Source organism: Chroicocephalus ridibundus, chromosome 1, assembly GCF_963924245.1.
Source record: "Chroicocephalus ridibundus chromosome 1, bChrRid1.1, whole genome shotgun sequence".
Lineage (NCBI taxonomy): Eukaryota > Metazoa > Chordata > Aves > Charadriiformes > Laridae > Chroicocephalus > Chroicocephalus ridibundus.
Genome location: NC_086284.1, coordinates 183,280,806 through 183,303,526, shown reverse-complemented (window position 1 = coordinate 183,303,526; position 22,721 = coordinate 183,280,806). Strand labels below are relative to the sequence as shown.

The 22,721-nt window shown below is 43.6% G+C and overlaps 1 protein-coding gene across 1 annotated transcript in view; it reads right to left on the bottom strand.

Moving 5' to 3' along the window:
- Positions 1–22,429, bottom strand: part of WIF1 (WNT inhibitory factor 1) — a 47,176-nt gene extending 24,747 nt beyond the window's left edge. The window contains exons 1-2 of the mRNA XM_063324075.1: positions 22,250–22,429; positions 21,983–22,122 (exon numbers count right to left, since the gene is read on the bottom strand). Of these exons, the coding sequence (XP_063180145.1) occupies positions 21,983–22,122; positions 22,250–22,382 (273 nt within the window). The 5' untranslated portion in view covers positions 22,383–22,429. The remainder of the gene's footprint in view (positions 1–21,982; positions 22,123–22,249) is intronic.
- Positions 22,430–22,721: the final 292 nt, after the last annotated feature.

Below are 22,721 nucleotides of genomic sequence, written 5' to 3'. Positions count from 1 at the left end.
GATAGTATCTACAAAGACCTGAAACACCCCATGTAGATCCAGCTAGCATGACTTCAAAGTTATGAAGCATGTGCTGCAGAGTATGTTTGCAAATCATGTGTGCTGGACTGAGTTGGTTAAATTTTGATATCAAAGTTAGATACAAAAACCACAGTCTAGCAGAGTAGTTTAATTCCTCAAACCTGTGAATCTGTAGCAAGATTTGGCTGCCATAAATCCTATCTGTTTGGAAAAAATCTGTCTTGACACAATCCCTACATCCAATATCCAGCATTGTCCTGCTGTAATTTGAGTTGATTGCCAATTAACTTGCATTAATCATCATGACTGAAAAGCAAACAACACGCTCTCAGCAAATATTTACCACGCTCCAGCCTAGCATGAAATTTAGTCATGATGGTTGATTGAAGAGATAGGTCTGTGCAATTAAAATATTGTTTAGCGACTACCATACTACCATAATGTGTGCTGTGAGTGGTCATTGTGAGTGACCTGGTAGTGAGAACAACATTTCCTTGGATATTGTTGAGAGATACAGGCAAAATCCCCATAATCTATAATCCCTTTTCCATCATAAAAACATTCTTATGACTGTTTTTTTTTTAAACCAGCCTACGAATTGTCTGGTATGTGAGGGGCAAACTTCAGTAGTTAAGATGAGTCTTGGAGAAATGGTATTATCAGAGGTAATGGAGGAAACAGGGTTTGAGATAAATCGTTGATCTTTGACTTTTGCACATTCTGCCCGTATGGAAGACTTTCTGGTTTTGGCTTGACTTCAGGAAGCACCCAAGGAAGAATTTGCTTTGTTTTTGTGTAAAGACTTTGTTAGAGACCCTCAGAAACCGAGGCAAGGGCCCCTGCAGACCTTGTGTGAACAGTATGGGGACTCATTGCCTTCAGGCAGCAGGTAGCCCCATGCAGCTGCCCTTTAACAGTTCCCCATGTAGGCAAAGCCCTCAGCAAAGGGAGGAAATTTCGTTTTAGGCAAATAATTCCATGGTCGGGATTAACTTTTATGGACTTTAAATGGCTGTTTTCTATAAATCAGAGGAATTTAAAAGGTTATAAAAATAACGAAGCCCTGTAACAAGTATTGTAGCAAACATCTGTCGGCAGTTTGGTTTTAAATTATATACACTTAAAATTCCTACAGAACTCCAATCCTCAGTACAAGATCTACTGTGTTAGAGTTTTCTTATCACTCAGATGCCATGTTGTGCCTACCTTGTTTTTGTTTCATATTTAATCAAAGCATTCACAGGAATGTGCTTTAAGTTTTCTTCATTTTACAGGAAAGGTGTAGGGTTAGAGGTAATGGTAATACCTGAAGCAAAGCAGAGTAGCTTAAACTGTTGTATGTCACAGCTCAATAACCTAATGAAATCTGCAGCCTTTCTAACAAAGAAAAGAGAACGTGTGTTAGATTTGCAAGTAGATGTAAGAAATTAACTATATTTTCTTTTCATTATTTTAAAGAGATCAGCGCTGAATGTTCTATTCTGCTATCAGTTAAATGAAAAATACACCCTAATGCCATTTTTTTACTTTTAAAGAAAGAAACTCATCAAAAAAGTTCCCTTTTATCCCAGATCCATGGATATTTCTGGCTATGCACGCACTGGAAGATTCTAGTATGCATTATCCATAGCAGATGCTCACAGCTGCATATGTCACAAATAAAATCACAAAAGGAGGCAATGTATGCGTTCGTTAGGTGTTTACAGCATGGACCATTGCTTCTCCAAGATATTAACTGCATTAGGTCAGAGAAGTTGGTCCATCTATGTTCCAAGACGAAGCATGAAGCAAAACGAGATGCATTTCAACAAAAAGGGGAGGCCGCAGCCGCACTGCGCGTACCAGGCTGTCGAAGGAGTCTGGCCAAAGTATGAGAATGTTTGTCAGCAGCACGTTTTGTTACTACAGCGCAGTCTATAATGAACAACATAATGATGCCTCCTTAGACAAGCAGATAATAAACTGTGGGTAAGCCATTTTTTGCCCCTTAGCGTGACACTCCAGGAGACTTGCCATCAGTCCCATGAGGCAGTCCCAAAGTGGGAGGCTTAACAATACGCAGTGATACAGAAACATGCTCTGAGAAAACCAACTTAGGCAGAAGAGAGGATAACCTGCCCGTTTTCCAGTAGCAGCTGCTAAGGGTATGGGAATGAACTGAAGCAGCAGGATTAACGCAAAAGGAAAAATAGAGATATTTTGGTGTTCCTAAAAAGAAGGGCCCAAATTAGAATTCAGCGAAATGAGCCATTTCAAAGAAAAATGTATTATGTGACAGTGTTAATTACACAATGCTGTGGAGAAATACACACAACTCCACTTTATGTCTGCTTTCTTCACGTTAAGAAACCTGTGGCACTGAACAAAATCCATGCACGAGGAAGAAGACTTTTTTAACAATGGAGTGAATCCCTGCATGCAACTTTCAACAATAACCACTTGTGGTTTTAATGGTTTTATAATAAGAATGCTACAAAAACTCTCTGATTTTATCAATGGAAGATGACTAACTGGTGCTTAATGTCTCCTGTGGCATATGACTGTGGATGGCAGATCAGATTCTCCAACAGAACGATTTAGAAAGGTAGAAAACAGAAATTTCTTGGTTGCTATGAAAAGGAGCCTCGGATTTTGAAAGGTGACGCTGCAGGCTTCCAAGAATGCTTTGCACAGGAGAGATGGACAGAAATCGTTGCAGAATACATTAGCTTTTCCTCCAAGTAATGAGAAAAGAATTTCTGTGAAAATAAGTAATACAAAGAAATCACTGTCAGGAAGCTTGGTGAGGCCAGAAAGTATAAGATTTAGATTACATTTAGCAACTGAGTTTCTGGCAGTTGTCAGCTCTTTGGGAGACATGGGAAACAGGCCGGCTACTTGGTCATTTTGAGCTGATATTTTCTCTTAACTGGACCTTGAGCACTGGAAGCACTCTAGCATTTGAAGAGGACATTTGAAACCGACTCAAGACTGGAAGCTGAAGGGCTTGGCAGAAAGAGTGGGGTTTGAGAGGGATACCAGTGAAAAAGAAAAATCCAAGTATGCCAGCAGAGTGTTAAGTTTGAAACTCTTCCTCACATGCAGGAAAAGCAGGCTACCTGAAACAGAGGGCGAAATAACTGCCTATTGCACATTCCTCTCCATTGTCAGCCTGCTAATGAAAATACAATTTGGGTTTAGATCAGAGGTCAATCCCTTGATGCAGTAGGTACCTGCAATGGGGGCGGCGGGGCCATTCCACAAGGCTAAAGCCTTGGAAAGCAGCATACGGGCAAACAGATCCACAGCTATTTCCAGGTAAGTACAAGCACACCGACACAAAGGCATGTGGCATGCAGGATTTCTTCAAAAACAGTCACAACAAAATCACAGCCCCTCATTGAGGAAAGTCTTGGAGTTTCCCACTCCTTCTCTACCTTCCTTTATTCGGAAACAAAAGAGGAAGCAAGAGCACACAACTCCCCATATTTAGACATTTTCTTGTTTAACAGATTTTTTGTAACATATTTTATTACTGCTTCACTAGAGTTACTTTTGAGAAAATTAAGCTAAAAAGGGACAAAATCATTAGGGTTTTGACAACTATGCACGTTTAATTACATCTTGAAAATCTCTAGCAAGAAATTATATTTCTCAGCATGAACCGGGCTGGAATGTATATGCGGTGCACAAGTTTCCTTTAAATTGCTTTCTTGCAGATGAAAATTAGATAACTCTGCCTTAGGGAAGGGAAGAGAAACAAGCAATACACCAAAAAGAGAAATAGCATTAAGAGTTCAGATTTAAAAAAAAGCAGAAGATACAGAAGCCTTCATTATCTTCAAATATTTAATGAAATATATTGTTCTGGTATCCTGAGACTTGGTAAAAGCGATTCTCTTGAAAAGTTATTTCTTGTTCCGCCACAGGAAGGGCTAATTCATTCTTTTGTCACTCAGCAAAAGATCAGTGCTCTCTCCAGTGGAGATTTCATAATCAGGGATGTTCAAAATGCCAATTTCCTAAGGCTAACAAAAAAGGGGGAAACTGTTACTGCACCTTAGAGAAAAAACCTAAAATACTGTCTCATCAGGTTAGTTCCTAACAAAACAATGCTGTACAGGTCTACTACCAGCACCTGCAACACATTTATGTGGCTCTATCTACGTTGAGAATAAACTGCAAGGTTATTTGCTTCCCCTCACATCTTGTAAAATAAGTGAAAACCTTGGCTGGCTGGTCCTGGGAGTGCAGCTTTACACAGATTAAGACTGATACAGTTTGTACAGTCTGTACAGAGACGGACTGTTTGCACTTTCAGGATCTGGATAGATTTATTTGTAATTAATAAGGTAGCCTGAAAATTCTTTTCAGAGAATGTCAAATAATTTCAATAAAACCCTTACAATTAGGGAAATGATTGCACTAACAAGCATTTAGACCAGTATGATGGAGGTCTGAGGAGACACTACGTTTAATTAAACAGAATACTTTTAAAAGCACAAATGTAAACCTTAGAGATGGTGGCTCATCTGACGTGACGAGAGAAAGTTCACAGCCGAAGAATAAGCTAATCCACCTCTTGCATGGTGGTAAACATGGATAATGCACACAGATTCATTTTGGCCGTGCTTCAAACTTCCAACCCTTTGTTCTTAAGCCTCACAGGACAGCTTTGAAGTTGAGGATAAAGCTCCTCTAGCACACCATTACCAAAGAACAACCTTCTGATTATGATCTCATGAAAGTGTAATCAATAACTTACACAAGTTAAAAGCGTGGCAAACGGCAAAGGTCACGTAATTGGGCCTTTATTGAGTCCATGTGTTTCACTCTTGGCTTTAACTGGCACTCCCGTATAATAAATATCTCTCCCTAAAATGTAAGCAATGCACTTTCTCAAAAGTTATGAAACCTCACAGCAGCTTCTGTCAGACTGGAGTCCCTCTAGGGTCTCAAAAGGGGGATGCTTCCATTTTTGTATACCCAAGTGACAGAAAGTTTGCAGCACGCCTCTGAGTGAGAGTTTCTTTATTTACTGCTTTTTATTTACAAGCAGATAATGGTCTTTAGTCTTGTATTCCAAGCAAAAGAGTGTTTAAAAGTTGTGGTGAAAAGGCTTTGAAAAAAAATCAACTCTTTCCTGACTAGTTGTTACAAAGACTTTCTTAACACTGCTCTCTTTTTAACATCTGCTGCACGGATTTTTCAAATGCCATTTTTTGTGACTATCCAGAGTAATTTTGTTCTTGTTTTACAGGTTGACATTGACCACAGCAAATTCTAGATGTGACCGTGAAAGAAGGACTAAATTTCTTATTTAAATAGAATGTTTGATCAGTGTATCTGAAAAGAAATTTGTGTGTTTGTGGTTGTACCTGAAATTACACTGATTTGTCTACTGAGACAAGACCCCGGTATATGGACACATATTACTGTAATATTTCCACTTACCACACAGGCCTCCATATCATTATGTCCTAGGTAACTACCCTTTGAATTTTTCAAAGCAAGATGGACTTATGTTCACAGTAAAGCAAGGAAGTATTACCTCATCCCCAGTTTCTGATGAGAAACTGAACAGTTTCTACCAACAACTTTTCTGTTTTTCCGGCTGTTTGCATAGGCAGGGTCTGCACAGCTTCATCCCTGGGTTACGGTACCAGTCTCACGGGGTCCAGTCTTTTCAGTTAAGGTCCAGAACGGTCCAGTGTATTTCCCAGCATTTAAAGGAAGTATCTTCTTTAAACCCAGCTCGTCCTCGACTTCCTGCACACTCAGAGGAGAGAGACCAGCACTTGCAGAAGAAAATTCAGCCCAGCCAGAGTCTGATTTACCTGCTGTCTTGAGCTGCCTTTCTCACTCTCCCTGGGTGCAGATGGAGTGTATTCGCAGTGTTGGCATCTTCACGTGGCCTGGACTCTGTTGACTTTCTCTGCGCTGGTTTGGTTTGCTAGCAAAGTCATAGAATCATAGAATGGTTTGGGTTGGAAGGGACCTTAAAGACCGTCTAGTTCCAACCAGTCTAGTGGGACGCCTTCCACTAGACCAGGCTGCTCAAAGCCCCATCCAGCCTGGTCTGGAACACCTCCAGGGATGGGGCAACCACAACTTCTCTGGGCGACATGTGCCTGTGCCTCACCACCCTCATAGTGAAAAATTTCTTCCTGATATCCAATCTAAGTCTACCCTCTTCCAGTATGAAGCAATCACCCCTCATCCTATCACCACATGCCCTTGTAAAAAGTCCCTCTCCAGCTTTCTTGTAGGTGACCTTCAGATACTGGAAAGCTGCTATAAGGTCTCCCTGGAGCCTTCTCTTCTCTAGGTTGAACAACCCCAACTCTCTCAGCCTGTCTTCATAGGAAAGGTGCCCCAGCCCTCTGGTCATCTTCATGGCCCTCCTCTGGACTCACTCCAACAGGTCCAAATCACATCTCAGAGAGGTGGCAAGTCCTGAATGCCACTGCAGCTCATGGGCTGCACTGCAGAACACAGACAGTTCTCTGCACTTGGCATCATTTCACTGAGTTTTAGCAATCCTCTCACCTAGTTTAAGCAATCCGCTCACCAAAAATGTCTTCATTCTGCCCCTAGCCACTGCTAGTGTACCAATCCCTTCCTACTCTTCAAGGCCTGTCCTTTTTGCCATTCCCTTCTTCTTCTCAGAGTCTTTCTTTAGAGGGGATTCAGATGATGAACATGACAAACAGCCATCCTGGTTTTCGTTTTTTCTCCTTCTGCTATGGTCCGTTTCTTCAATGGGGTTAAGAAATAGTCCTGGCACTTTCTAGGTTAAAAGCGTTGCGCAGATGAACTTAGACAAAGACAAAAGTAGTGTTCTGATACAGGCAGTGCTGGCACGACCAGGGCAATCCTCTATTCGAGGAAGATGAAAGAAATTAGGAAGACTTAAGACAATCAGGGTCAGGTTGACCTTCCAGACAAACCCTTTGCACACACTTGTAGGAATGAGTCCTACGCAGAAAGGTATGAAGTTTATTTTGGGAAAGCTACATCCTTCTGTTGTTTTGGGTTTTTTTTACTCTGGATAATGTGACTTACCATCTGTTAGTATAAATCCTGACAGGGCGGGACAGCAGCTGGAAGTTCCCCAGAAGAATGTTTTGCAGAGACTCTAATCTCATCTTTATTAGAGAAAATGCCAGTGGGGCAGTTCAGCTTCAGACATGAATGTGTGGACCTCCCCAAGACCAAATTTACCTCTGATGAAAAAAGAGCGGGAGCCTGAGGACAGCAGAAGTCTATACTCTGCTTTGAGACAACTGCCCCCTTTGGGATTAAAGACTTGTGCTAAAATCAGAGATGTAATTTATTCCTTGACGCACAGCTACGGTAAGTCTGCTCTGCTCTTGCAGACGGAGGCCAAATTGTCCTTTTTGTCACTCAATACATCCCAGATGTGCTGACAATCCCTAACTTCTGCTGGAGTCAAAGGCTGCTGGAGGTTCTCCAAATCCCCCAAACTAAATGAAGTGAGTAGCTCTGGGCTGAGTGTGGTCCACGGTATTTTCAGGAAGAAGGAAATACTGGAGCAGAACGACATCCCGCACTGCAGACTTTGCTGAGCTGTCAGGTCTGCTCTCTGCATCACCACGGGGCACAGAAACGCAGTGCTCAGCACAGCAGCCTCTGGGTCAAACCCTCCTTGTCGCCTGCAGCGGTACTCGCTGTGATACCAGTCAGCTGAGTCAATTTTGTTCGGTTCTGCTTGAATTTCTACCAGGGTTTGGGAGTTGTTTCTCTGTTTTGATTCGATTTGCCACATTTTCTGTAGCTCGCAGTACTGGGACTGCATCAAGGCAGCCTGAGACTGTGCTGTCGCAGTCCTACCCTCTTCAGCCGTGGCCGTGTGATGAGCTAACCAAGACAGCAGATCAAGTTAAAAATTAATCCCTTCTTTCTGCAGGGATAATTTTCAGCCAGAGCAGCTCCCTGAGCGGCCACATCAGCACTGGCACTGGAAAGAGAATGGAAACGTGTGACCAGGGATGGGAAGGAAGATGGGACAGTGTCAGCTGCTAGCCTGGCTGAAGCTGTTGTGGAACGGCACTGGAAGTGGGGCATTGGCAGACACCAAATTTCATTATCCTCATGTGGAGAAGCAGCTAAGCTGAGAATCGTCAGCGAGAAGACAGTTCCTCCGATGCACTGCTGAAACCAACAGAACCTGCACCCAGATAGGGCACACACATTCCCAATGGCACTGCCAGAGCCGTCATGTGGACACAACGCTTTTCATCTCTGAGAAAAATGAAAAATCCAAACACGTGATGCCTCAGAAGTATCTGGCTATTGTTCATTAAGGTTATACACTGGGAATAATTCAAGTTGACTCAGGTTTGTCATGTTTTTAAGCTTGAGGCAGTTCATGTTAACAGGTTTCTTTGGAGCAACACCAGATTACAAACACGTTTCCGAAACGTGACCAGGGAGCTCTACTCTTTAGATGGAGCATGACGCATCTCTCAGGAAAGTGCGAGACGTGCCAAGTGATGCCTTTCTGACTGTGGCGTGCCACTGAGGTGTGCTGTGCAGCTGAACGTCTTAGGAAAATGTTGTACAGGGTCTTACAGAACAGGTGGGACAAGGATGCTGCACCAGGAGGCTTTTGTGATCACACTAGCCACACGTATGGTTTGCCACTGAGGAAACCCACTGGTCAGGGTATGACCTGTCTCAGCCAAGGATGATGCAGTTCTGGCGCAGAGGTGAGGCCCACGATCTGCTCCTTTTGCCCATGAGGTGCTCAGGAAAACCAGCCCGGAACATGTGCACTCCTGAATCAAGTCAGTCTGACGCTCTGCCAACAGCCTCTGCCGCTGCGGTGGTGCACACAGCATATGGGCTCCCTCCTGTGGATCTCCTAAGATGTACCAGAGAAGGACCATGCAAGCACAGCTCTGGAGCAAGCACAGCTGAGGAAGACACCGCACAACCTGCTCCCTTCGGCTCTGCTCGGAAGAGGGACTGTCCCACACCCTCCACGGCGTGCGAGGAAGGAGATCCCGTCCCTGCTCCGCTCAGAGTGAAGAGACACACTGCTGTCTAGACAATGGGATTAGGTTTCTGCAACATGGAAACTATTTTCAAACTTTTAAATCTCTGAAGGAACAAAGTGGGGTTTTTTCCTAATTCTTTCTACCTTACAATCTTTTTTTTTTTTTTTAAGGAAACAGAGGAAATGCTATACAAAATTCACTTGCGTTAACAAAAAAAAGTTTCAAGAAGCCTTATGGTATCCAGTTAAGCAGTCAAAAATCAGGAAATACCAGTGAATAATGCTGTATGGGCAGACTTAACTCTGTCTCGGTTTTTACAGGACATTAAAACCTCATCAAGAATATGAGCCCACACTAATTCTCATCTACCAGACATAACATCATTCAGCTGCTTCTGTAACTGTGAATCTGACACAACCAAAGAACTGGTGCTGAGGTCCTGCGGGTTTCCTCAGGGTCAATGGCTGTCACAAACGCTGAGTAGCCTTCGAAAATCTGTCCCATTAAGTGAACTGGACACATTAATATGCAGATACACAGTAAACCACAGAGCTGCAAGCTGCGCAGTACAAGACATGCAGAGGTCTAGGGAAAATATGCTTGCACATGAAGGCCAGCTACCTTAATGTAACAGTTTGTTGCTGTAACCTTTCAATTGCATTTAAAAAACTGAGATGCGTATGAATTAGGGGTGGCAGAAACCGGAACGCCACAACTTGCTGACCACAAGATTCATTAGAAATCTTTTTTGGGGAAATATGTATGGAAAAAACTTGGAAGCCCAAACCATGTTGGTCATATGCAAATATCCACGTATATTTTCAAATGCAGATTTTTAAAGCAGTAGAAATCTGTTTTCAGAAAAAATATGATTTATCTGTAGGCTATAAACATACTCCTAAAGGATAACAGGTGAACAACGCACCTCAGTTAGAAGGTTAATTTTCCATGATGTCCTGAAAGGTTTGTTTAGTTAAGGGTTGAGTTTTCAACATGCAGGTTGTCCAAATTTTAATCCAAGGATTTTTGATTTTTGAAAGAAATGTCTTCAAATATTTTCTATGCATTGAGAGTGGTCAGTAGCTCGTCTTGCACTTGCCAGAAATATAATTTCGACTTTACCACAGGAAATAATTCAACTATACCACCACTAAATCTGGCTTACCTGGAAGTCTATAATCATAAAGAGATAAAAAGTAAGCTTCACCTAAATGTCTCTACTGCTTCATTATTGTCAGAGCAGATGCTTATGCATTTAAAGTAAACTGTCCTGTGAATGTGGCTGGGGTAGCAAAACCAGATTTGTTGTCAAGGCATAATAATAATGCGTGAGACAGTGTTACAAACTCTCATAATCGAATATGACTTCAAGAAATTCTGCTCAGGTTATAACAAAAGCCCTCCTTTCTATGTCTCACCACGCTTAAGGAAGACCCTGCGGACCAGCTGCTTCCTTCACCCTCCCCTCTCATGGGTGGAATAACCAGACACAGCCCGAGCAGGAGACGGGCACGACTCTCCTCAGAGCAGAGCGGGTTAGTTTGGGGATCCTCTTCTGTTTTGACGGGGGGTGGTTATAAAGGAATCGGAGAGGGAAGACTCTCACAATACCACTTTCACAGAAGGGCAATGGCCATCCCTTTCTTTCTATCTCTCACAAAACTGGCTTTCTGCTTCCCACTCTTCATGAGACCTCTGGCCTGGGGAAAGGAAGAAATCCTGGATAACCCGGCTATTCTCCATCACCTGCTCTAAACCAAGAAGCAGGGAAAAGACCTTACTGCAGTCACCTCAATCTTTGCAGCCAAGGACAAGAAACATATACTAACTTAGAGACAGAAGTTTCTGTTGGAGTTGTTTGGGTTGGGGAGAGGAGGAAAAACAGAGATTTCACGAGTACTTGCAGAGGCTGCGAGCTCTATACCTCCAGGTAACCATTCCTCCTGCCAGCAAACTTTCAGATTCATCATCCTTTTAAATATTTCCCCATTAATTTAATTGAATGCACTTATACTGCTTGATTGTATTTTACAGGATGAGAAAACCTTACTTTTGGTTGAATAAAAGCCTTATGTAAGTTACATACTTAGGAATGTTTTAAATCTTGTAGTTCTACTGTTAGGTTTCAATTAATTGCTGTCTAAACAAATCATAGTAACCGTGGCATCATGGCACCAACTGTATAAATTATAAAGTCTACTTGACTGCAAATGTTTGCCAGGACAATTAAAAAGGGTCCATTAACTAAATAGGGTACTCACACTGGTAGAATTCAAATGAGAACTTCATTAGTAGGCAGCGTAAGGCACAGACTTTGTCCCATCAAAGGAAAGCTACTGGCATGTCAAGAAAAAATGTGAAACCCAAGTCGTTCTTGATGTGATGAAGGCTTCTAATTTCTGTCTGTAGGGGACAATATAAGCTTCTCCACCCTGTACCGACATGTCACAGCTCTGACTGGAGGGGAGCAACATGTTGGGTCAGAAGCTTTCAGCTGCGCTCCTTTGCCAACACAGAAATCTGATCATGCCTACACAATCTGAATAGATGTTCCTGTGCAAAACTGGAAGGAAGGAGATAAAAAAAAAAATCACACAAAAGAAAAATTAACCAAGGTAATGAACAACATGCCCTGCTAGCAAATTATTTCCCAACTCTTAATATGGCTATGTATTTCATCTGTTGCTTGTGATTACAGAGCCGGGTAACCGCATTTTGCCTCTCCTCCCTCTCTGGCCGATGCCGGTGTGCTCTGCTGTGCAACCGGCCTGCTCTCCCTGAATGGAACGGAGTCCCACATGGAATACTGCAGGCATGTAGCTGCTTGACTCTATTTGATGTATCTGTGGCTTCCCAAGGAAAGAATAAATTTGTTTCAACTTGGTCACTCAAATGGACTGTGTTTCAACAGTTCAATTTATTTCCCAGAGCCTCTGCAAGAAAGAGAACTGGCTAAGGCCCAAATGTGGAAAAATGAAAGCAGTGTTTATTGCAGTTTAAAAGGAACAGGCTGAAGCTGGTACTTGTACTCCTTACTGAAGGTGTTCAGTGGACTTGACTATTTGCCTATGTGGTTTTTAGTCTCAGATTCCCATCGACCATATCAATATTCACACATTTGCAAGTTGAGAGCAAGTAGAAAACATTGCAGGGAGAGCCCATCTTCTCCTGCTCATCAACAAGTTGTGATCTCTCCATGTCTTCCTTGTGATCTCTCCATGTCTTCCTTGTGATCTCAGAAAAAAATAGGTTCATAATCGCAGTACTGAAAGCTCTGAACTCTTTCTCTGATGGTCAGGATGGTCCAAGAGCCTGCCCTCCTCTCCTCTCCTCCGCTGGCCAGCCATCGCTGCGAAGGCTGGCTCTGCTACTCTCGCTACCGGTTTCTGTGCTTCAGTGCTCAGAGCTGGTGACAGGTCTTCTCATTAGCGGGCTGCTGTTTGGGGAGTTTGTTTTCCCTGGTGATGGGCCAAAACCTGAGGCTGGGAAATTGCCAGGTTCGATCTCAGGCATATTTAATTTCCTTTAGGATCGGCTGGGTTTCGCTAGCTGTTTATCCAGGCTAAGGGGTAACTTCAGAGGATTTGTGGGACCAGCTCTGAAAGTGGTGTTTGGTGTCCAAGTTATTTATTGACGTATTTGGCACTGATGGCAGCAAGTGCCGAAGCAGTTGGATTCCACCAGCTGGTTGTAAAACAAAGCAAACTTTCATACTAGATGCAAAAAACCCAGGGGTCTTCTTGTTGTTTGGCTGAAAAAAATCCACCCCAAATCTTTGTAAGCCTTTACTAAGGCATTTCTGTTCACACGTCCTCTTCTCCAAGTCAGACAGACTTGTCAGGTAACTCCTCCTCAGCATTTTCGTGCAGCTGAGGGGTCTTCTATGAACGGACTATGAAACCACATACTGTGGTGGATTTCAGATATCATAACTGGATAAAGTCTTCTCAGTGCCTCTGTACAACAGTATCACTGTCTTTGCTTTATTTATATTATTTTTTCTGAGGTAGATTTTGGTTTGCCGCTTCGCTGTGGTTGTACAAGATAGTCTCAGTTTTCTGTTCCTGCCTGGCCCATTTTTTGTTAATGGCTGGCTTGGGGGATGAGAGGAGAGCAGTGGATTTTGTTTACCTTGACTTCAGTAAGGCTTTCGGCACTGTCTCCCGTGACATCCCCACAGAAGAAGTGGGGGAAGAAGAGGAAGTAGAATTTACCTAAGTGAGTTGGACTGCTGCACGGCCAGACTCAGGGGGTTATCATCAGCAGCATGAAGTCTAGCTGGAAGGCCAGTCACTAGTGGTGTACCTCAGGGGTTGATATTAGGTCTCATACTGTTTAACATCTTCATTAATGACCTGGACATTGTGACAGAGTGCACCCTTAGCAAGTTTGCAGATGATACAAGACTGGGAGGAGTGGCTGATACACCAGAAGGTTGTGCTGCCATCCAGAGGGACCGCAACAGGCTGGAGGAACGGGCTGACAGGAACTTCATGAAGTTCAACAAGGGGAGGTGCAAAGTCCTGCACCTGGTGAGGAACAACCCCACGCAGCAGTATATTTTGGGGGCCAAGCCACTGCAAAACAGCTTGGCAGAAAAGTCCCTGGGGGTCCTGGTGGACACCAAGTTGACCACGAGCCAGCAATGTGCCCTTGTGGCAAAGGCGGCCAACAGCCTCCTGAGCTGCATCAGGCAGAGCCCTGCCAGCAGGTGGAGGGAGGTGATCCTTCTCCTCTGCTCAGCCCTGGTGAGACACACCTGGAGTGCTGGGTCCAGTCCTGGGCTTTCCAGTGCAAGAGAGACATGGACATACCGGAGTGAGTCCAGGGAAGTGAACTCACTGACTGGAGCAAGTCCAGGACATGAAAGGATGGGAACATGCCTCACAGAAGTTTGAGGAGATGTCTATTTTCCCTTATTTAGCTCTTTCTTCTATGAAGTAAGTGTAAGGGAAAAGACAAATCTTCTGCAGGTTCTTCTACAGGTCTCATTAGGGATTGGGAGAACCAGTGGTGCAGGCAGAGGCCCTGTAGGACTGTCAGCTCACACACATCATCTGCTAGAGTGCTACCCAAGGGGAAAACACATCTAATCTCAGCGCTCGCATACTCATTGAGCGGGACTACTGTTACTTTATACAATTAGCTCAGCTCAAAGTGTCACAGATACGCCAGGTGCTTTTTGTACGTGGTTCTCAACTTTATTTTGTATAAGAAGAGCCAGTCTTTCATTACATTATTACATACATTATTACATATATTTTATTACAATCACAGTTTATTACAGCTAAGATTTCAGAATGTCAGTTTCCACAAACCAAACAGAAGGGAAAAAATGCAAAATTGACTGTGCATTCAACAACCTATCCAAAATGTGATTGATTCTGTGTTGCTTCCATTTACAATTTAAGAAAAAAAACCATTTACTTAACAGAAAATACCAATAAAGCTATCTTCTGCCTTTACTGAAACATACACCTGCAGCACATCTACTACATTTTATACGTATAATTCACAGCAAAGAACACTGTGTCTTCTGTTATGGAAAGACTAAGTATTGCAATGCAACTGTCTGTTCTTTGCTGTGCATTTCGGGTGACCGCACTTTCCACCATGTCTGGGCTACAGTCTGATGTAGTGAAGAGTTTGGCCACAAATAAACAGCTACAAAGCAAACAAAAAAAGCCCAGCAAAACAAAAAAATCTAACACAGATGAATAGCAGAATAAAAGAGACCAGTAGAAGTGAGGTAGCATCTTTCAAAAGGTGGAACTTGTACAAAAAAAGGAAAAGGAAAAAAGGAAAAAAGGAAAAAAGGAAAAAAGGAAAAAAGGAAAAAGGAAAAAGGAAAAAGGAAAAAGGAAAAAAGGAAAAAAGGAAAAAGGAAAAAGGAAAAAGGAAAAAGGAAAAAAGGAAAAAAGGAAAAAGGAAAAAAGGAAAAAAGGAAAAAGGAAAAAGGAAAAAGGAAAAAGGAAAAAGAAAAAAGAAAAAAGAAAAAAGAAAAAAGAAAAACAAACCCTGGCAAGCCACAGGAAGGTGAAACAAAAAAGGTTGAGATGCATTTTCTTGAAAGCCCTAAAAATACTAATTAAGAACTCATTGCTCTGAGCTAAGGTATACAATACTTAAAATTCTGTTCTACGTGATGCAAGTACCTACTACAGATCACTGTTTTGAAAGCTCTGGGTCACACCGTATTCCTTACACATGTGCATGCCCTAGGAAAAGTGTGGTTTCTTACATTTGTTTTATATGTACATAATTCACTTGGCCAGAAGCAAGTCATTCATACTTCTAGCTACCCAACAAAACCTCTTTGGAAAGCATGATGCCAACAGAAGAAGTTACATACATTAAAAATTCTTCTAGTTAGTTCTTGTTATGGTTAGTTCTTACTTTTTACCCCATGGCATTACTTGTAATGGCATTAACTTCAGACCACTAAGAACATACTTGGGAAACTGCCTGTAAAAAAGAGGTGATGTTGACAGAGAACATTTTCACTTCCACAAAGAAGAGGAGAGCAACACAGCCTGCATGTTGTATTTCAGAAAAACATGAGGAGAGAAATCTGTACATTTTCACAAAATACAGTCAAGAAGCTTGAGGTGTCCTGTTAGTTACAGTGCTTTTCAACAGTTATGTTGTACAATGCAGCTACTACTGTAAAAGCAGTGAAAATATTTTATTACTTAAGCTTTTTTTTTGTTAAAAATGTATTAGCATATTTATAGAAAGGATAAACAATGAAAATCTTGAAGAATGCTTTATTTAACGCAGCTTTACACTGCTGTGTAAAAAGAATAATTGTGTAGTTTACACATATTCCATGTAAATTACTATGGAAACCAGATGTAGCTTACACTACAAGGTGCCTTGTAACTCATCTCTGCTGAGCAATAAATCCCCCCCTTTTCTTCTTGGCAGAACTTTGAGAAACTTTACTGCTGTTTTCTATCAGCAGATACAACAGATGGCTGGCACATGCCTGCTTTACTAAGAAAGTGGGATCTCTACAGCATTACTTTGATCCCTGGTGGCATGTCTACAACACTGAGACGCAAAATACCACAGCTGAGCAGAACCTAAATATTAAAGGTTTGGAGCTGTGCTCTCGATATGAGAACCCCCTGTCTAAAAATCATGCTCACAGTATGTAAACATCTTCACATTCCACATGGAAATTTTGGTACAGAGGTCAGAAAACAAAGTGTTTCCTCTGTTTGGTGACATGAAACTGCAGTGAAGGTACTACTGTAAATCCCAAGAGTGCGAGTTTATGCGATTGCCTTGACCAAACTTCCAGAACAGACATACTTTTATTGGGAAAAAAATTGAATTGTGCACGTGAGACATTTTTTAAACTGAAAAGCATCACTGTAATCACTAGGTATGAATAAGATATTTACAAAAAGTTCAGCAGTTTCTTTGAACAAAAGTTTCCTTTGAAGAATTATATGTTTTGAAATTCACTGGGTTGTTTTCGTTCAGTTCATCAGAGAAATAGCGATGTTTGAACGGAGCACCCTATTGCATCAATAATGCCTTAAAATTGGTAGTCTCGTAGCTTTCCTCTGGGCAAGGAAACAAAACTTCTCCTAGCATAGCTGGATATTCCATTTTATCTTCATGGTCAGGCTACGTCTCAGCAATATATGGTAACTCCAGAGAAATCAACTCAGCTATTTGGTGTTAATGGTCACATGAGAATCTGCCTCCAGGAGCTGTAATTATATACCATTCCTAAACTCCACTTTAGAATATAGAAATGATGCTAGGTAATGCAGTGATGACACATATCCCCTCTTCTTAAGAGGTAGGCTCTTTGGTCAGAAGTAACCCAGCCTTCCCAGTAGGGATGGGTCCAACTGCCTCTTTTAAGGGCCCCAGGGACTACATTCTGGGATGCCCCCTTGACTCCTGACACTTGTGCTCCTGTGACCAGAAGCACTCCCAGACCAGAGACCTTTCCCCAGCACTTGATCCCCTTGTGCACACGTGCACTTCTCCTGTCATAGGGCAGGATCACCACTGTCATATCCCAAGAAGGCATGCATCCAGCAGCACAAGGCTAGATACATCTTTGGCACATAATCTACGTGCAACATCCGGGCACCATGAGATATACACATGCATCCTCCAGTCACGTGGGTCAAATCCCATCCGTGCACCAGCACAGGACGGAGCATTCAGGTCTCACACCATGGGCACACATTCAACCGTACAACAGGAGCGGACCTGTGGGGCACGCATGACAGTTGGCAGTAGGAAGCAAGCTGCTGCAACAATTCGTCTCACCCCAGGTACTTCCCCGGTATGTGAAAGGAAGAAAGCAGCCAGGGCAGGTTGTGGCCCAGACTGATTGGTTTTGTGGATCAAACCAGAGATTGCTGCAGAACTAAAATTCCAACTTGCTTTTTGGTTTCTTTTTTCATGTCCCGTCTACTAAACCATACTAAATCAACCCGGCTGCTGCTCTGTCACTGAGCACTTGCTTCCTCTGCACTGGTCAACCATTTATTTTTTTTTTTATATGGTTCTCTCCCACCAATACTCACTCACATGTGAACTTAATTTTATTGCTGTCAGAAGTCCCGCTGAAAGTTAAGCATATGTATTGGTGTTTGTGGATTTGGAGCTTAAATACCTGTCATAAGTTCCTAAATGCTGTAGAGATGATGTTATCACCGCAATCTTTGGTACCTTCCACTGGTGGACATAGTGGAACATGCTGCAGCATTAGCAAGCGCAATAGGCTCTATTCCTCTCTCACTGGGAAGTCTTTCAGTGCAATCTTCCCCAGAGGACAAGACCTCCAAAAGCCATTATTCTTTCTTTTGCAAAAAAACATACAGAATAAGAACAAGAAGCACGCCAGTAAGTTCTAGTGGTTACACAGATGCCTATTGTATGCTACATATTGCCACCGATTTTTGCTTTGTTAAACCTTGTGAAGCAAGGAGCAATCTTTGTAACCAGCAGTTTACCCAGATCACCTTTTTTTTCTACAGAGAACATCTGTAATCTTAAGTTTAAATTCATAGGTAAAAATATAAGGTGCATAAAAACATAACAATCCTGTTCTGCAGTACTTTAGCCTTCCTGTAAATCCTCGCTCTTCTGGACTTCACCAGAAAAAGCAAGTATTCAGCACCTTCAGACCCTTAAATTTGGGGTTTCTCCTAATAATTAATTAGGACTAATGGGCTAAGGACTAGAAGCAACTGATGCTTTTCTTTGCTTAATGTTTTCTAGTGAAAATGGCTTAAATTGTATGTTTACTATACAAAATCTTTTCCACAGAAAATGTCTCCAGGGCACAAAGGCCACTGTATTAGAAAGGTAACATCTAAATGTAGGGGGCTTTTACCACTTCAGTTTAGACAGAATACAGGTATAAGTGAATCCTTAAAATGTTCCTTTCAACAGACGTTTTTGAACTGGAATATGGACATACGCAGCAGCGCAGGACTGAGAAGTATTCATAGAATCATAGAATCGTTTAGGTTGGAAAAGACCTTCAAGATCATTGAGTCCAACCGTTAACCCAGCACTGTCCAGTGCAGGAGACCTTCGATAAACAGGCAAATACTCTTGAACTCATTTGATCAGTAGGCATCCCAGTGAGTTACTGGGAGGTTTGTGGCAAAAGCGTTCTCACAGCAGGGTCAGAATAGCAATTTAGGCACTGGCCTGTCTTTCCTTGCTAAGGTTTTTTCCCCATAATTCTCCCCCAATTCCTTCTGTAGAGGTGGTTTAAAGGAAGAATGCACTGGTCTGTCTTTCCTTGTTAAGGCTTTTCTCCATATTTTTCCCCCCATTCCTTCTTTAGAGGTGGTTTAAAGGAAGAAACCCATGCCCACACAAGCTGCAAAATCCAGTAGAGCCCCCTAACAACTTACTAGTAAACTGTTGAAACTCAGGCCATGGATATTTCCCTGGAAACAAGGGCGGAAAAATCTTGGCCTATGGCCAACCCTCAGAGCCTGCCACTCCCTGGGCTGGATTACTTACTCACCTACAACTTGGATCATTATTTATCCCAGGAGCAGGTAGATGGCATCTACCCACAGGGTATTTATATCCTCTTTCCACAGGTGTAAACACGGCAGGAGAGACTTAGCCCTACCCTGCTGGAGATCCCAGGTGTGGTGGGTTGACCTTGGCTGGCTGCCGGACACCCACCCAGCCGCTCTCTCATTCCTGTCTTGTTGGTATCAGGGCTAGCAACCACATAATGACGTAGACAGGATCTCCTCCATCTGCTCAGAAGTCTTATATCTACAGACCCAAAAGGAGCCTATGCTACTGCTAAAGGCTGTGCCATATACTACTCACAGCCCCTCAAAATTGCAGCCCTAGAGAAACATCTTCAGATCTCATGTGGGATACAAGGATAAGAGGTCTATAGGACACAAGATACAAGACTCACAGAGGAAATTATTTCTGTTATATCCAACCAGGAGACAACTGTATGCTAGTTAACAGTTGTTTCACAGAAAGTAGTCTAGTACTTCAATATCTTGAATGCCTTTCTTCTTTCACAGAGTGCTAGTGTTTTTTCCTTTTCCTTTCCCTCTTCCTTTCTTGCCTCTCTTCTCCCCTTTCCTCTTGTCTCACCTTTCTTCTCCTTCTCCCCTCCTCCTCCTCTTCTTCTCTTTCCCCTTCCCTGACTCAAGAAATTCCCAGACAAAAGTATTCTGCCAGACTAAAGGCAAGAAGTATTTAGTACTTTCCTGGACTTGTCAATGGAAACTTCTAAGAATCTGTATGCTTAAAACCAAAACAGAACACTGAAAAAAAACTGTTAAAACTTACTCATTTCCACCCCTCATAAAATATCAGAAATTCTGCGACAAAGAAACTGCGTTCTTTTGCCACAAATAACTTTTATCCTACTCTATTTGCAACACTACTGTGGGCATTGTTCAGTTAAAATCCATTAAAAAGGTATTCCAATGATCTTGTTGCCCTATGGGCTACAGAAGAAATACTCATGTTTTTTCCAGTCCTTTCTCATCCGGAAAAAGTCTGGGTGGCACAGGGACAGTAAGTGCCCTGGTTCCACAGAGGATAACAAGAACTGTGGATAACAGACCGCTTTACTCAAACACCTCTGAGAGATGCAAAAAACCAACAGGACTGTTTGTGCCACGAAAAAGTAGACATTTTGGCTAGGTTGTTAAACACGTCCATTTTCCCCCAAACTCCTAAAACACCAGAGGGTTGAAACTTCTGCTTTAGCTTAGGCTGCTGTTTGAAATCCCACTCTTCATCTGCAGACCTGCATAAGTACTTAAATATCCACAGCCACTAGACTGGAGTGCCAATGTTTATGTTGACTGTACACACAGGTGAACTTGTAAGGAGTAGATAGATGGGATTATAACCTCCAAATGCAGGGTCTCTCAGTTTTAACACTTGTTTGACCCATAAATATCTGAAAGTTAACACTTGCTGTTCTTGGAACACAGTATGCGATGATGTTACTTTAGCCATTCAGGTATTTCACATACTAATTAGGTTTTCTCTAACGGGAATTCAGCAAAAAGGAGGAGGAATAATGGGTTAAACACCTTTGCCCCTGCTCAGAAGGGATTTTGTCCTGCAAGTTGCATCAAGGGGAACACTCGCCTATGCTGTCTTTAAGCCTGTGACTCTTCTCACTGAAATCAGTGCTACAATCATCTTTCCCTAATGAGCTACCTGCAGGCAGCAAAGGAGGGAGAAGCCAGCACAAGAAAGAAGGACAAGAGAAGAGGGATAGAGTTCAGCCTGACATCTCATCCTCATTTCCAAAAAGAGGACAGCAACCGAAGCTGGCAGAGAAATGGAGCAGGAAATATAACCCCAAAACATACTAATTATTTCTAGGTATTTAAATGCCAAGTCTTGACGTACAAAGTTGTTTTCTCTGTGAAGCTGGACTGGAACGCCAAAGATCTTGAGCAAGTCACTTAGCCTTTGTGAGTAACTTTAGTCTCTCCACGTTCCCCTCCCTCTCTAAAAGAGGAGGTAAAGTGTTTCCTAAAGTTAAAGGCTTTATGAGGACAGCAAAAATTACAAGGGCCTCAGAACAACACCTCAAAGCCAAATGAGTCCTGTAGTTATAAAGTGTATTTTAAAACGACCAAAACCACAACTGAATTTGTGAAGCTGCAATTAGCTGAATTATACAACCAATTTTCACTTGACTGTTTGAAGGTAAATATTGTTTCATCTTCACCAAGCTCTTTATTGTACAAAGTCAATGTTCAGCATTGCAAAAATGAATTCATTTTATCTGTCATTTTTATGTTACAGTGATTTTTTTTGGTACCCATGATAACGTATGCTAACGTGTTTCAGCTTTATGCAAATCCAACATATGTTGTCAGTGTGTCAAATCGTGCATATGTTTCTTCATGAAAATATGTCACGCATTCTTATCTTTTCGACAAAAGAATCCAAGGGAATCAATACACTGCAGATTTACGGGGTTTGGCAATTCAACTTGGTAAAATTAAGCCTACAGAAGAGAATTGTTGTTTACCAGAACTATGTGCTAAGCATGCACATATAGTAAATAGAGATCGATGAATAACCTGTAGTATATGTCCGTAAGCTAAAGAAAGTTGAGGGAAAACTGCATCCAACTACTGTCAGGTAAAATTTTATTAAAAGTAAAGGCAACTGGTGTCTCCCTCGTTAACTCTGGCTATCTGCTCATGCCCCACCAGTGCCCGAGACACCCGTCTCTCCCACGCACTCAACAATCCCACCTTCCAACGCACTTCCCCAGCGATCCGGCCGTGCTTCTGGCTGCTCCCTGCCGCCCGGGGGGCGAGGGGCACGATGGCAGGCGCCCCACACAGCGCCCCACACCCGGCACGCCCCGGAGAGGGTTCCCTCAGCTATTCCAAAACCAAACCACCTGCCTGGGTTTAAAGAGCGGCCCCCTCCCCCGTCTCCGCACCTACCCGTCCCGTCGCCTGCCAGGTGAAGTTCATGGCGTGGATGCTGACGGGGATGGCGGGCATCCTCTGCTGGGCTTTCCTGAAGTCGTGGGTGAACGGGGCCATCTTCCCCTCGGACACGATCAGAATATCCTCCTCGAAGCCTGCGAAAGGCAAAGGGGGGGTGTGTGTGGTGGGGGGAGAGAGCTGGGCGGCAGCCCCGCCGGGATCCGCTCCGGACGCCCACCCGCCGCCGCGGCAGCCGGCCCGGGGGGAGCGACCCCCGCTTACCGATGAGGACCCGGGCTTGCTGGGCGTCGATCCACATGTAGAGGGTGTCGGGCTGCCGGGGGGCGGCCCGCAGGCTGCAGAGGCTGAGGGCGCCGCAGAGCAGCGCAGCGCACAGCCGCCCCGACGGGGCCATGCTCCCCGCACCGCGCCGCGCCGCGCCGCGCCTCCGTCCGCACCTCCTCCCGCTACCGCCGCCGCTCCGGCCGCTCCCGCCCTCTGCCGCGGGGCGGCCCCGGCGGCGGCGGGGGCGGCGGGAGGGGGGCGCGGGGCGGGGCGGGCCGCGCAGGGCATGCGAGGAGCTCGGGGGTGGGGAACGCCTCCGGGCGCGCTCCTGCCCCCGCTGCGGGGGGCGGCGGTGGGGTCCGTAGCCGGCCCCCCGCTCCCCCGGGCTCCGGGTGGCCGCCCGCCCCCGCGGGGGTACGGCCGAGAAGCGGGTCACGCTGGGCGACATACACAGCTCCTCTGTCACGGG